The sequence below is a fragment of the Lycorma delicatula genome, chromosome 6 (assembly GCF_047948215.1).
Source record: "Lycorma delicatula isolate Av1 chromosome 6, ASM4794821v1, whole genome shotgun sequence".
Taxonomy (NCBI): Eukaryota; Metazoa; Arthropoda; class Insecta; order Hemiptera; family Fulgoridae; genus Lycorma; species Lycorma delicatula.
The window spans coordinates 103,967,152-103,980,848 of record NC_134460.1 but is presented as its reverse complement, the minus strand read 5'-3'; the positions used below and the strand labels follow the sequence as shown (position 1 = coordinate 103,980,848).

The window sequence follows — 13,697 nt, the reverse complement described above, 5'->3', positions numbered from 1 at the left end:
ATTCTTTTACTTAGTCATTAATGTGATCTGTTGTGCAACATTTGATTTTTGTTCAAAAGGTGTTGGATTTCTTGTTTACTGCTTTATATTCTTACTAAAGTAGTGGAACAGTCGATTTACAGAAGTCAGATTTTAGTTTCAGCAGTAAGTTTATTTTTTATGGAATTTTATAATTTTTAAAAGGTTTCACATTTATGGAAATCTCATTTTCTAAATGAGATTTTTAACATTTATCTCATTTTCTAACATTTTTAATTTTCTCCACTTATTTCTCTTGAAATATATTAAAATTATTTTAAAATACTAATATAAAGAGTTCTTTTTTTATCACTCTCTCTGGTTTTTTCTATTTATTCAGTGTTCTTATTTCATATTTATTACAATTATTGTAAGCTTGTATAATAAAAATTACTGACCTTTTATATTATGATAAATCACTCTCAATATCTACTCAATGTATATTTTATATATATATATATATATATATATATATATATATATATACACAGATTTTATTTGTTGTAGAACACTACAGTATTCAAACAGATTAATTATAAACTGCCCACCTATTTCACAAAGGAAATAATCAAATGTGACTTTTGTTAGTCTGTAATCTGAATCTTTGAATTTCATATAACTTAGAAGCAAACTCTATAAGGTGATTTAGGAATAAAGGACTGTTTTTCCTAAAGATTATCATAGCAGGAAGACATGTTACATAACAGAAACATTGATGATATCTTGACTAGCTTTGTTCACACTAATAGTCATCTACAGTAGTAGGATTCATTCTAGAAATTATGATGAAGACCTGAAAAATATTTTAAATGTTCATGTAACTTTCAAACGTTGTACATGGGTTTTTGTGCCATAAACAGACTATCAGATGTGGTATTTAAAGTCAGTGACACTGTATATAAATGCAGTTTTAATATACAGAGTGTATCAGGAATTTCTCCCATGACTTTCATAACCTATTCTACTCATGAAAATAATGGAAAAAGTTCATATAACATATTTCCTAAAATGCTATGTTTGTGAGTTAAGGTGCTAGTGAAAGATTTCACTTTGTTTCAGCTCCCCATGAAATGAGGTTGTACTAAAATTTTTAGGATGTTAATTAAGGGAAATGATTTCCTATGGTTTTTGACCTGAAAAACCAAATAAAATAAGTACCCAGAACCTCTGAAGTAGTTTTTGAGAAATCTGGGATGAAAACCAATTAATTGGGGTAAAAAACCCTCTTTTTTATGTTTTATATACAATAACTTTGCTAAAAGGGTAATAAAGACAAAACTTTTACACAAACCTTGTAGAGAATTTAATTCTTAACAAAATTGTGTAAGAAAGTTGAATAAAACAAAAAGTTGAAAAAATTCAAATTTTATCAACAACTTATACAATGAGCATACATGGTGGGAAAAAGCACCATGGTGGTGATAATCATGAGCATACAAATTGTGAAAGGAATTTTCAACACTGATTTAGGGTCAATGTATGGTGTGGCCTTTTTCACAGTCGGCTGTTTGGTCAATTTCTATTACTTGGTCACGTAAATGTGAGGTCTACTTGCACTTTCTTCAAGAAGAATTACTGCAGCTACTTGAAGATGTTCCTGTAGTGCAAAGTATACTTCCAGCATGATGACGCACCTCCCCACTTCTCTTGTGATATTTCCACTTACTTAAATCATAATTTTCCAGAGAATGGATTGGTCATGGAGGTCCACATTATTGGCCACCGAGATGGCATGATCTAATACCTTTAGACTTTTGCATCTGGGGATGGATGAAAAACATTAGATACAAAAGAGAATACATTCTTGTGAGGAATTAATTATTCGCATTATGGATGCAGCTGAGCAACTTAAGGAGAGCCTTGAAGAACTAAAATGAGCAACAAAAGCATGCTAAGAAATGCACTGAAAATGGCAGGCTCATTTTTGAACATTGATTATAAACTGGTACATATAATGCATTTTGGCCTAGTGTACATTTCTAAATAAAATTAAAATGTTTCTAACTTTTCTATGTTTTATTCAACTTATCTTAACCACTTCAGAATTAAATTCTCTGTTTTGTTCAAAAGTTTTAAGTGCTTATTACCCATTTAACAAAGTTATTGAACGCCAAATACAGAAAACAGGGTTTTGTAACCCAATTTATTGGTTTTCACTCGATTTCTCAAAAACTACTGCAGATACAACCCTGGGATCTATTTTATTCGATTTTTCAGGTAAGAAATCACTAATACTGCCCCTTAATTAATGTCCTAAAAATTTCAGTACTATCTCATTTCACCGGGGCAGCTGAAATCTGAGCGAAATATTTCACTAGCGATAACTTGCAAATGAAGCATTTTTGGACACATGTTTAGATGAACTTTCTCCATTACTTTCATGAGTAGAATAGGTTATGAAAGTCCTGGAAGAACTTTAAGAAACACTCTGTATATTAAAACTGCATTTATATACAGTATCACTGACTTTAAATACCATATCTGATAGTCCGTTTATGGCACAAAAACCCTTGTACAATGTTTGAAAGTTATATGAACATTTAAAATATTTTTAAGTCTTCATTATAATTTCTATTATGATTAATATAAATATTAAAACTAATATAAATAAAATTTCACCAATATAATTTTTCTAGGTAACTTAGTTCACTAAATTTCTAGAAAAAATGTAAAACCTAAATAAAATAAAAACCATAAATCACTTTCATATACTTTTATCATCCTGCATATTAAAATTATATTTAAATAAAATAAATAATAAAAAGGATATTAAACTCCCCAAGGAGGATGTCCACCATTGATGTAAAGTACATATGTGAAGCCGTCCTTACATCTTCCTTTTATTGAATAGTAATAAGGCAAAAAGGAATGTAACCTGAAAAATAATAAATGCAGCAAATTAAACTAACAAATATAAACAACAAATTTTAAAACAGAATTTCTTACATGCCTTAAAAAATTAAAATGCTAATGTCACTTAAAAGAAATCAGCAAGATATTTCACACCAACCATACACTCAGTTCCACCTTAAAAAAATTAAAAAGTAAATGCCACTAAAAAAAGTCATCAAAATATTTCACACCAGGCATGCACTGAGTTCCATCAAAATAATGTAATAATAGATTTTTCTGATGAATCCTAATTAAAGTTTAACCCAAAATCATAGTAACCTCTTCTGAGAACTTACCCAATAATTTGAGCACACCGACAAACATTCAATCATACATTACATAATATTCATTAAGGACTGCATTACTGGCTTCCCACATTTGTATACTGATCACCTACTAAGAACGTATTTTATCAAAAAATAGACACAGGATAACTATTTGGCATTCTTATATGTATGTTTGTAATAGTGTAATTCCAGAATACCTGCCCTAATTTTCATGAAAGATATCAAATGACTTCTGAATTTGCAAAAATGTAGCAGAACAATTACTTACGAGAGATTAAAATAATTTCCCTCTCAAAAAAAAAAAGTTTGAAATTCATCAAGCGAAGTATAAATAACAGAACTTAAAAAATGAGTAATATATGTGTGTGTTTTGAGTGTAAATATATTTATATATATTTTTATTATATATAAAAATTAAAAATACTAAAACTATGTACATGGTGTAATATTTGTTACATAACTGCAATATTACAATGAAAATTGTGTATTAATTTTTTACAAGAGTGCGTATATAAATACAAATAAAATTTCAATTTGATAAATCATCAGATAGTGTTTTAGGGAGACAGTCTTACAAAAACTGCAACAGATAGCAGCACTTATGAAAATTAATACGCGATTTTCATTATTTAAAGTATTTTTATTTTAAAATTTTTATTATGCAATAGTGGAATTATTTCAATCATGACAGATGTTAAATTTAAAATTTTAATTAAACATTTTAATATATTTATTGAATATGCAGTTTAATTAAATATACCCGGTCAAGGCATGGCCATTATTCATATGCTACAAATTTCCATTTTCACATTCCCACATACAAGCTTCTTTGTAAGCTTCTGTGGTGAATTAATTCATCAGTCAGTCGGTTGTCAATGAAAAAGAATAAAAGAAAATGATTAATTCTGGGTATTTGATTAGAAATTCTTACACATTACAAAATCTTGTCATATTCTCAATCACAAATTTCCAAGATAATAGTAAAAATAAATACAATTTATATTAGAAGAATGTTTATTTTTGCACATTACGGGATGAAACAGGTCAGTATAATTACTTTAAGATCATCATTACATAGATGTAACATAATTTAAACATGCAAAAACCTTTTTTTCTGAGAAAACTGGTAAAATTCTTAAACAACCGCTTTTTGTAATTACAAGACAAAAAACAACTGAATGCAACTTGACTGGCAAAATATGATAATTAATTGATCAGAAGAATGTTCAGGAAAGAAAATCTGATCTAATTTCAAAAAAAAATATGGTCAAAGGTAAATTTACATTTATGGATGACAAGACTAATATATTTTTACATAAAATCTATACATCTATTTTAATATATGTTTTCAAATGAAAAACCCCAGTAGTAATTATAACAAAAAAAGACTAATGAACAATCCTCTATCAAGAGCATAGTGATCTCTAGTAAGAGTGACTTTACAAAATATAATAAAAATTTAAACATTTTTACAGCACACACTGCAGTTAAAGACTTACTATAGATAAATTACTTAAGAATATAACAGATAAGGTTAAAAAAAATGTGTAATAATTTACGTAGAAATACATGCAAAAATGCAGGAAAAAATTTGTGGAAGAAAATTTTGGAAAAACGAACAAAAATTTGTTTTCAAAAAACTTTGAAAACCAGAGAATCTGACAGTTTGCATGAGGTAGTAGAATTAATGATCACTACAATTTGGTTCTAAACCTGCTAACTATTAAAAAAAATCATCTTCTGTAAACTAAGAACATACCAGGATGAAGGTTCACTTTTTTGAATAAAGAGACAAAATTTTTAAATACTGTCAAAGAAATATGTCATCTGATTATGAAGATATATAGGCAAATTTTTAATCAAATACTTTTCCCTTCATCGATTTCTTTACTGTTAATTTATCTGTCACTTTTGTTGTTTTTTCAACAGCTTTCCAATTTTTTAATTATACCAGTACACAAAAAAGACAATAAACAAAATTTAAATAGTTTTACGCAACTTTTTTTTTTTTTAATTTTCCTAAAAATTTTAGAACACCTAGTTTACGGATGGTTCAGCTTCTAGAGAGATTTTAATATTCTTTATAATAACCAGTTTGGTTTTAACTGAAGTATTCATTAATAAATGTTTAACAATAAAAGAACTGGCAAAAGGATTATTTGGTGATGAAAAGGTTTCTGTTTGGTTGATCATAATTTCCAAATGAAAACATGTGGGTAAGAGGTATTAGTAAAAACAGGTTTCCTCTTAACCTAATGCAGAACTAGGTTCACTGAATTTGATGGGATCAGCTGTAAAGAAGTTATAATTACAACTACAATTCCCCATGGATATTTGTCAGACCTTTTGTTATTTCTAACTTTCAATAATGATTTCTGTTTCTCTTTTTTGCATCATTTTATGTTATTTGGTAATGACACAATAATTCTCAATTGTACACAAGATACAGATATCCTTCAAGTTGTTGAATAATTTTACTCTACCTATTTAGTTTTCATTTTTCTTGACTATGAACAAAAAATTCAGCGTCAATGACAAATGTTGAAAAATAGCTGTTACTGTGTTTTTTCTATTAGGTTAAAAACAGTATTATACAGAAGACCTCATTACAGAAGTGAAGTTTAAACATTGTTCTTACTGGATTTTTTCCAGACAGGAAAAAATCTTACTGCAAGTGGGAAATTGTTAAACCAGTAATGCTAAAAATATGTTTTGCTGTGCTTATAGTTTTAATAACAATTATTTTTTTCCCAGTTATAATATACTTTATTATGGCTACAATAGACTTATACAAAGTTTAAAATGTTGGAAAATAAAGTGTATATAACAGAAGTATGTTCAATTGTATAATAAATAAATATTATTTTATTTTATTCAGTACAAATAAAAGTAATAAATATATAAAATTACCTGAAACGTCTATGCTCATAAAAATGAATAGCTGCAGAATTTGTAGTGAGTACATGAAGGAAAATTGCTTTACAATCAGAATTTTCACTGACTGTAAGATGCGATATTAAATTATCAAGTAACAATGATGCGATTCCATTGCGCCTGTGTTTCTCACTCACCCCCAGGCTCAAGATGTAACCAACACACGTTGATTTTCCAAACGAAGGGGATAGAATATCTTGATCCTACATAAAAAATTCATATTTTAATATAAATAATAAATAAATGTAGCAAATATAAAGCATTTAAAATTCTGAATTTTACTGGTGTGCTAGTCAGCAGTATTTTGGAAAAAAAATTAAATATTATATATATATATATATATATATATAATAAAGAATTAATAAAAATTTTATAAGATGATGGCTTTATACAAAATTCTTCATGGATAAGTGTTGGAAAACTTCACTGAGTCACTGGAGAGTGGTACAATCTGTAAAAATTAATTTTTAAAGAGTATAACTGGGTATTCTTGACTTGACCAACAGAATAAATCTATTCAGAAAGAATTAAAAATTTTAAGAATAAATTAACTCAATTATGAATACAAAAATGATTGCGGAGGACATTGGTTGAGTGCTACACTATATGCTATTAAAGAAAATATTGGATAGCCAGGCATTTTGGAGATGAGATATTGACTGTACAAAAAAAGCAGAGGAAAGATCAATTAATGCTATGTACTGTAGAATCTCTGTAGTCATATAACATGTCTGTAGGTCTAATGCAGTTATGGTAATTATAAATAAGTATAAATAAAATATATAGCCCGATAACTAATCTGAAATCAAAGATATAACATTCTTTATAACTGCTGTTTAAAGCAATATGACTAAACATAGTCCACCAACTAACAGGAAGAGATTAAAAAAAATGCAATCATAATGAACTTATTTTAGTTAACTTATTTTAGTGAACAATTTTAGTTAAAAATTTTCAATTTTTAAGACAGTATAACATCAAAATAATAAATTTTACCTCTCGATTGAGCTTTACATATGTCTTTATTTCTGCAATAATAAGACCAATTATGATTCCATCTAGAACAGCAGCTAGCGAATAGAAGCGTGGATTTGAAGTTATATCTTTGTACCATGCGTATGGATAATCTATTGGAAACCAATCCTGGCATAATGAACGAACCTGAAAGAAAAATTAAACTATCAAAAAGTTAAATTACATTTTTTTTACTAATTTCAACTTCAGGTAAATACTGTGCTCCATTAAATTAATGGTTGTACTAGGAATTTATATGGACTGACAGCAATGGGAAATCAAGTATGTAATGATCTCATTCATAGCTATCAAACAATTTACCAATCTGTGAAATATTTTCCTGAAAGCTTTGAACAAGAGAATTTGAAAAATAAGATCTGTCTGTTAACTGTGACAAGTTACAATTATTCAATAACTTTAAGAAAAATTTTCATTCATCATATCTTACACTTGTATTTAGCTTTCCTTACGCATCCAATAAACAACTTTTTGTAACAATTCCACAAAATGTACAGAATAAAATAAATCTGAGGATATATGAATATGGAATTATGGGATAAACATTGAAGATCGAATAAATATTTTCATGGAGAATTAAAAAAATTCTTTACTTTTTTATCAAATTTTGTAAGTAAATACAAATAAAAGAAACAAAAGTGAACTCCACTATCAGGTATTTCAGGTAAGTTAAATAAAAGAATACACACAAGAAGAAACTAAAAAAAAGTATTTTTATAATATATCATTTACAAATATTTTAAGTTTAACAATGGTAATAATTTTTAAAAAAATCAGGTTCATGCAGCCTTTTTGAATAACCTACAGAAAATATATAGCAATCTTTTTGGTCTCTGATGTTTAATTAAATAAATAAACTTTTTGACTTCTTATATTTAATGTATCTCAATACTTAAATTGAATAAAATTATCTTTTTCTATTCTTTCTCAAACTTTCATTTAGAACTGCTCCCTTGTTGAGCAGCCATTGATAAAAACACTATAATTTTCTTAAAATACTATCTTCATCACTTCCATATTCAACTGCAAACAAATCATATTTGATTTTATCAACTTCTGCATCCATTCCTTTCTATAATTTCCTCAGTTTCTTGACAAGCTCTTTTAATTTTCTCCTTTGCAGGAAACAGTAAATCACATGGATTTGTTTTAATTCTTTTTCAACAAACTCCTATGAACAAATTAAAATAACAAATCATATTATCAGGGGGAATAACTTTGCTAATACATTTTAAGTATCTAACATACATTTGCAAATGTCTTAGTGAACACTTTTTTTTTATTCATGATCAAATGTACTCCATAATTCTAATTTTATAAAGCTAATATTTTCTATCTCAATGTAAATTTGATGTTTTTATTATGTATTTTTAAGCAAAAATGGTTATATTGCAATTATATGTTGCCAAACTATAGATTATAGTAAAAAGGTTTTATTCAACAACAATGAATAATTATTTTAATGTTATCATAAATTTTCACTATCAATATAGAATAAAAATGCTGTATTTCGGTACTACAAAAAGAATGTCAAAGATTTAAAAAAGCAGCTTATTTTCAAATAGTTATAAGGCATATTCCATAAACTTTGCATAGCTAAATTAACATGACGGTAATATAATTTAAGGAAGTAAATTTTATTTTTAGAAATACTTTAAGCAAAATTTTTTAGTTTTTAATCTTGATTTGTCCTGTCTGGTGTGCCCAAATTCTAAATTAATGTAAATGGCTATTTCATTACTTCATAAGGAAGAAATAAACTATCAGACTGTTAACAATCAAATTTTGTATTTTATTTAATTACAAGAAAATTCAGAATGGTTATTTTCATCTCTTTGAACAAAAAAAAGAGCAGATTGTAGGGCTTTCCCATCATGCGGATTTTTTCTGATGCACAGCTTATAAACACATACATACACAACTCAATTTAAAATAATTAACATTTTATTTAAATATAATATTTGTTGTTTATTTAATTTAATGATTCTAACTAAAGCGTGCAAGCATATCCTACTTCATTTGCATGGATGTGACAGTACAAGCAGCCACTTTAAATATTACGCATTTATTTAATTCTACTTGATCACCTGTGACGTCACAACATACACGACTACAACAGCTGTATGTCAGTGCTACACTAGCACTCCTTGTGGTTGCTCTCTTTTTTCTGTTTAGCCACTGGCACCACTGTAAGATATTACTTTGAGGATGGTATGTATGAATGATGTGTAGTCTTGTACAGTCTCAGGTCAACCATTCCTGAGTTATGTGGTTGAAACTCAACCACCAAAGAACACCAGTATCTGTGATAGTATTCAAAATCATTTATTCAAAATCTATTCTAGTATTCAAAATAAAAGTAACTGCCTTTACTATGATTTGAAACTTAGAATTCTTGTTTTTGAAATCAGCTGATCTGCAATGACACGTTCACCATTAGACTAACCTGGTGGATTTGAATACTAGATTGTGGATACTGGTGTTCTTTGGTGGTTGGGGTTTAATTAACCACACATCTTACAAATGGTCGATCTGAGACTGTACAAGACTATAGTTCATTTATAATCGTATACAACATCCTCATTTATCCTCTGAAGTAATACCATATGGTGGTACTGGAGGCTAAACAGAAAAAGAGAGAGCACTCCTTGTGGTGAGAAGGGGTACTTATTGATGGTATACCCACTTAGCTACTAGTTTATTTAGCACATATTTTGGGGTCAGGGTGTGATTTTGCAAAAATTATTTTTTAATTCTTAACAAATGTGCCTAAAACAAAATAGACCTTAATTAGACTAAATCTCGAGATACTGAGGGTGAGCTTGCTCTACAGCCTCACCCCATTGACCTTTTAAGTTGAAATTTTAATTGCATCAATGCCCCACATATAGAAATAATCTGATCAAGTTTGTTCAAAATTGGTCAAGTAGTTCTGCAGATATAAGGTAATTTAGAGTGCAACATCGAACACACACACACATACACACACATGCAATGTCAAGATCCCCCCTTGACCTTTTAAGTTGAAAATTTAATTGCATCAATGCCCCACATATAGAAATAATTTGATCAAGTTTGTTAAAAATTGGTCAAGTAGTTCTGCAGATATAAGGTAATTTAGAGTGCAACATCGAACACACACACACACACATACAATGTCAAGATCCAGTAAAAATTGCATATGCTCAAATTGGATCGATTGTAATACTTTCCCTTCTAAAGCTATAAATATACGGGAAATTTATATCAATAAAAGTTTGTGATATTATTTAAATTTATGGACACTATGTAAAGCTTATATAGTATATAAGCTTATATACACTATTAAAACTAATCTGGAACATAAATCAAAAATCAATTGCATAATAAAATCATTCTTTTCTTTCAAATTCTGTGAAATGAATATATTTCTATAAATCTACTGAAGCTAACTTAAGTTGGCTTTAAAATCCAATATCCTTTACATAATTGTTTGAATAATAATGCCTTATTGCACCTTTAATTATTCTGAAGCTTTATGGCGCTGGATCATTTATATCTCTAAATAAATTCATTGTTCAATATATGTTTATTTATATATAGATTATCACATCTATTAGATATGATATCCTTTATATTTTATAAGTATTAATAGTGTACCAGGTGTATAAATATGAAACTGGAATTTGCCCATAGATGGCCCTAGCTGTCAATGTAGTTACTGTCAACTGCATCATTGGCGCTATTTTCTTTCTTTGAAAGCTGACAAAGATTTTCAACTCACAACAATACAACAGCATAGTTTTAATTAGCGTTGAACATGTTGAGTTTTGTACCTACAAACTACAATTTGTGGACAGCATTGATTTTCTGTTACCATTTAAAGAAAACTGCTGCAGAATCGCATCAAATGCTTGTTGAAACTTATGGTGAGCATGCTCTTGATAAATCACAGTGCTTTGAGTGCTTTAAAAAATTCAAAAGTGGAGATTTTGATTGAGAAATGAAGAACGTAGAAGACCACCAAAAAAGTTTGAAGTCAGCGAATTGCAAGCATTGTTGGATTTAGGATGACCCTCAAACGCAACATCAACTTGTGGATCAATTAAATGTAACACGAGAAGCCGTCTCCATATGTTTGAAAGCCATGAGAAAGATCCAGAAGATGGGAAAATGCGTTCCACATGAACTGAATGAAAGACAGCAAGAAAACTGAAAAACCACTTGCAAAATGCTGCTCGCCAGGTACAAAAGAAAGTCATTTCTCCATCGAACTGAATGAAAGACAGCAAGAAAACTGAAAAACCACTTGCAAAATGCTGCTCGCCAGGTACAAAAGAAAGTCATTTCTCCATCGGTTTTGTGACAAGTGATGAAAAGTGGATATATTTCAAGAATCCTAAGTGTAAAAGATCATGGGTAACTCCAGGTGAACCATCTACACTGATTTCAAGGCCAAATCGCTATGGAAAGAAAACAATATTCTGTGTTTGATGGGATCAGAAGAGCGTGATCTATTATGAGCTGCTAACAGTTGGCGAAACTGTTAATACTGAATGGTACCAACAACAAATGATTGATTTGAATTAAATATTGCTTGAAAAACGACCAGAATATCAAAAAAGGCAACACAAAGTGATTTTGCTTTATGATAATGCACCATCACACACAGCAAAACTGGTCAAGGGAATGATTGAGGCGTTCAGTTGGGAAATACTTTTGCATGCAGCTTAATCAACAGACTTGACTCTGTACGACTACTATTTATTTGCATTGATCAGACATGCACTTGCTGAGCAGCGCTTCACTTCTTAAGAAAATGTACGAAAATGCCTCAAAAAAGCAACAGAGTTTTTGGCGTGGCATTCATAAATTGTCAGATAGATGGGAAATGCATAGCTAGCAATGGATAATATTAACAATAAAATAATTTTTCATTAAATAAACGTGTATTTTCTATACAAAAATTCTGGTTTCATATTACACACCTGGTACATATTAGTTTAATTAGTGTTTTCATTAGAATCATAATTAATATTTATTAATAGTTAAGTTACACGTATGAAAAAATGATTTAGACTAGCAATACAATAAATATAAAGTAATATATCACAAAAATCAGCTGGTGAATTTGTAAACAGGAATAACAAATTTATATGATTTTATGAAATAAGAAGAGACAGCTAGTTTGTTTAACACCAATAAGGAGAAAACGAAACATGAAACTGAATATAACTGCCCATTAAAAATCCGAGGATTTTTTCCTTTATAATATTGTAATGAAATATTACAAGTGATAACATGAAATAATATGTCATTTTAGTTTGTAATCCCAATAGGTTTTATGACAATACAATTGTAAACATGTATTACACAACAAAAAGATAAATAGATAATAAATATAATCTATGATGCTGTATGTTAATATGAATACCAAACAAACGTTACAGCTAATAACATGAAAATAATATAAACAATCTTTATTTTGTAAACTCAATAAAACTTATAACAATATAATTATAAATTTATATTATATAATTTAACATGAATATCAGACAAAATTTAAGTGTACGTATCACACTAAATACGTACATAGTTGAATTATTGAATCAATACATAATTTTAAATTATATTCACACTCGTTTGCATATAATATAATAATAAAGAGTAATAATAAATAATAATCATAGAGCTTGGATATATATTAAGTTACTTTATCAACCATATTTTTCTTGTAACCTGTAAGTGCACATATAACTTTCATACAAATCAGGTAATATATACTGCTTGCTTTTTGTATCTAAAATCATACATATTTAAGATTTCTTTAGAATGTTGTTTAGAAGTCTTTATGATGTGTAGGTGTATTCATCATTCCAATGAAGATTTACATGCACATCAGGGTAACCTGTACCACTTACTTATTGTACCTAAACTCATATAGATTTAGGATTTCTTTAGAATATTGTTCGTGATTCCTTATGACGTGTAGGTATATTTGTTAGCAAGCATCTCATACCAATGAAAATTTACACATGTAAATCTTCATTGGTATGAGATGCTCAAAATGGATAAATATCGCATATAATAAATAAACAATGGGAAATTCAGTCTGTAAATTGTTTAGGAGTGTAGAGCAACCTGAATGTGATGCAATAATTACATTAACATGCATTTTAGCTTGTAACAATACAGATTAAGAGTCATATCATGAGATTACAATTATAAATCAAATTACATAAATAATATAGTGTGTAAAGTCAGTAATATAGTATATTAATTAAAGATATCTTAAAAATATCATTTAAATTATTTATTTAAATAATATGATTTATGTTAATCTTTAGAAATCGGTAAAAAACAAAATTTATGTACAGGTCTTTTTTAGTGAACCAAAGTTGTCAAAATCCGGATAAACCTGTTTACAACTCCATGCTTCCATATGACATTTTTCATTGGTGATCAGAACTAAATCTCTAACAGAAAGGTTATGTGAAGGGAAACACCATTTGTTGAATTGTTGTAGATACAATGTAGATAGTCCTTTGACCATTG

The 13,697-nt window shown here is 28.4% G+C and overlaps 1 protein-coding gene across 3 annotated transcripts in view; it reads right to left on the bottom strand.

The window, feature by feature from the left end:
* Naa60 (N-alpha-acetyltransferase 60) overlaps nucleotides 1-13,697 on the bottom strand; it is a 46,236-nt gene that overhangs the window by 22,575 nt on the left and 9,964 nt on the right. For all 3 annotated transcript variants that reach the window (XM_075368266.1, XM_075368265.1, XM_075368264.1), the window contains exons 3-5: nucleotides 7,128-7,292; nucleotides 6,108-6,334; nucleotides 2,789-2,893 (exon numbers count right to left, since the gene is read on the bottom strand). In XM_075368266.1, coding sequence (XP_075224381.1) covers nucleotides 2,789-2,893; nucleotides 6,108-6,334; nucleotides 7,128-7,292 — 497 coding nt within the window. The remainder of the gene's footprint in view (nucleotides 1-2,788; nucleotides 2,894-6,107; nucleotides 6,335-7,127; nucleotides 7,293-13,697) is intronic.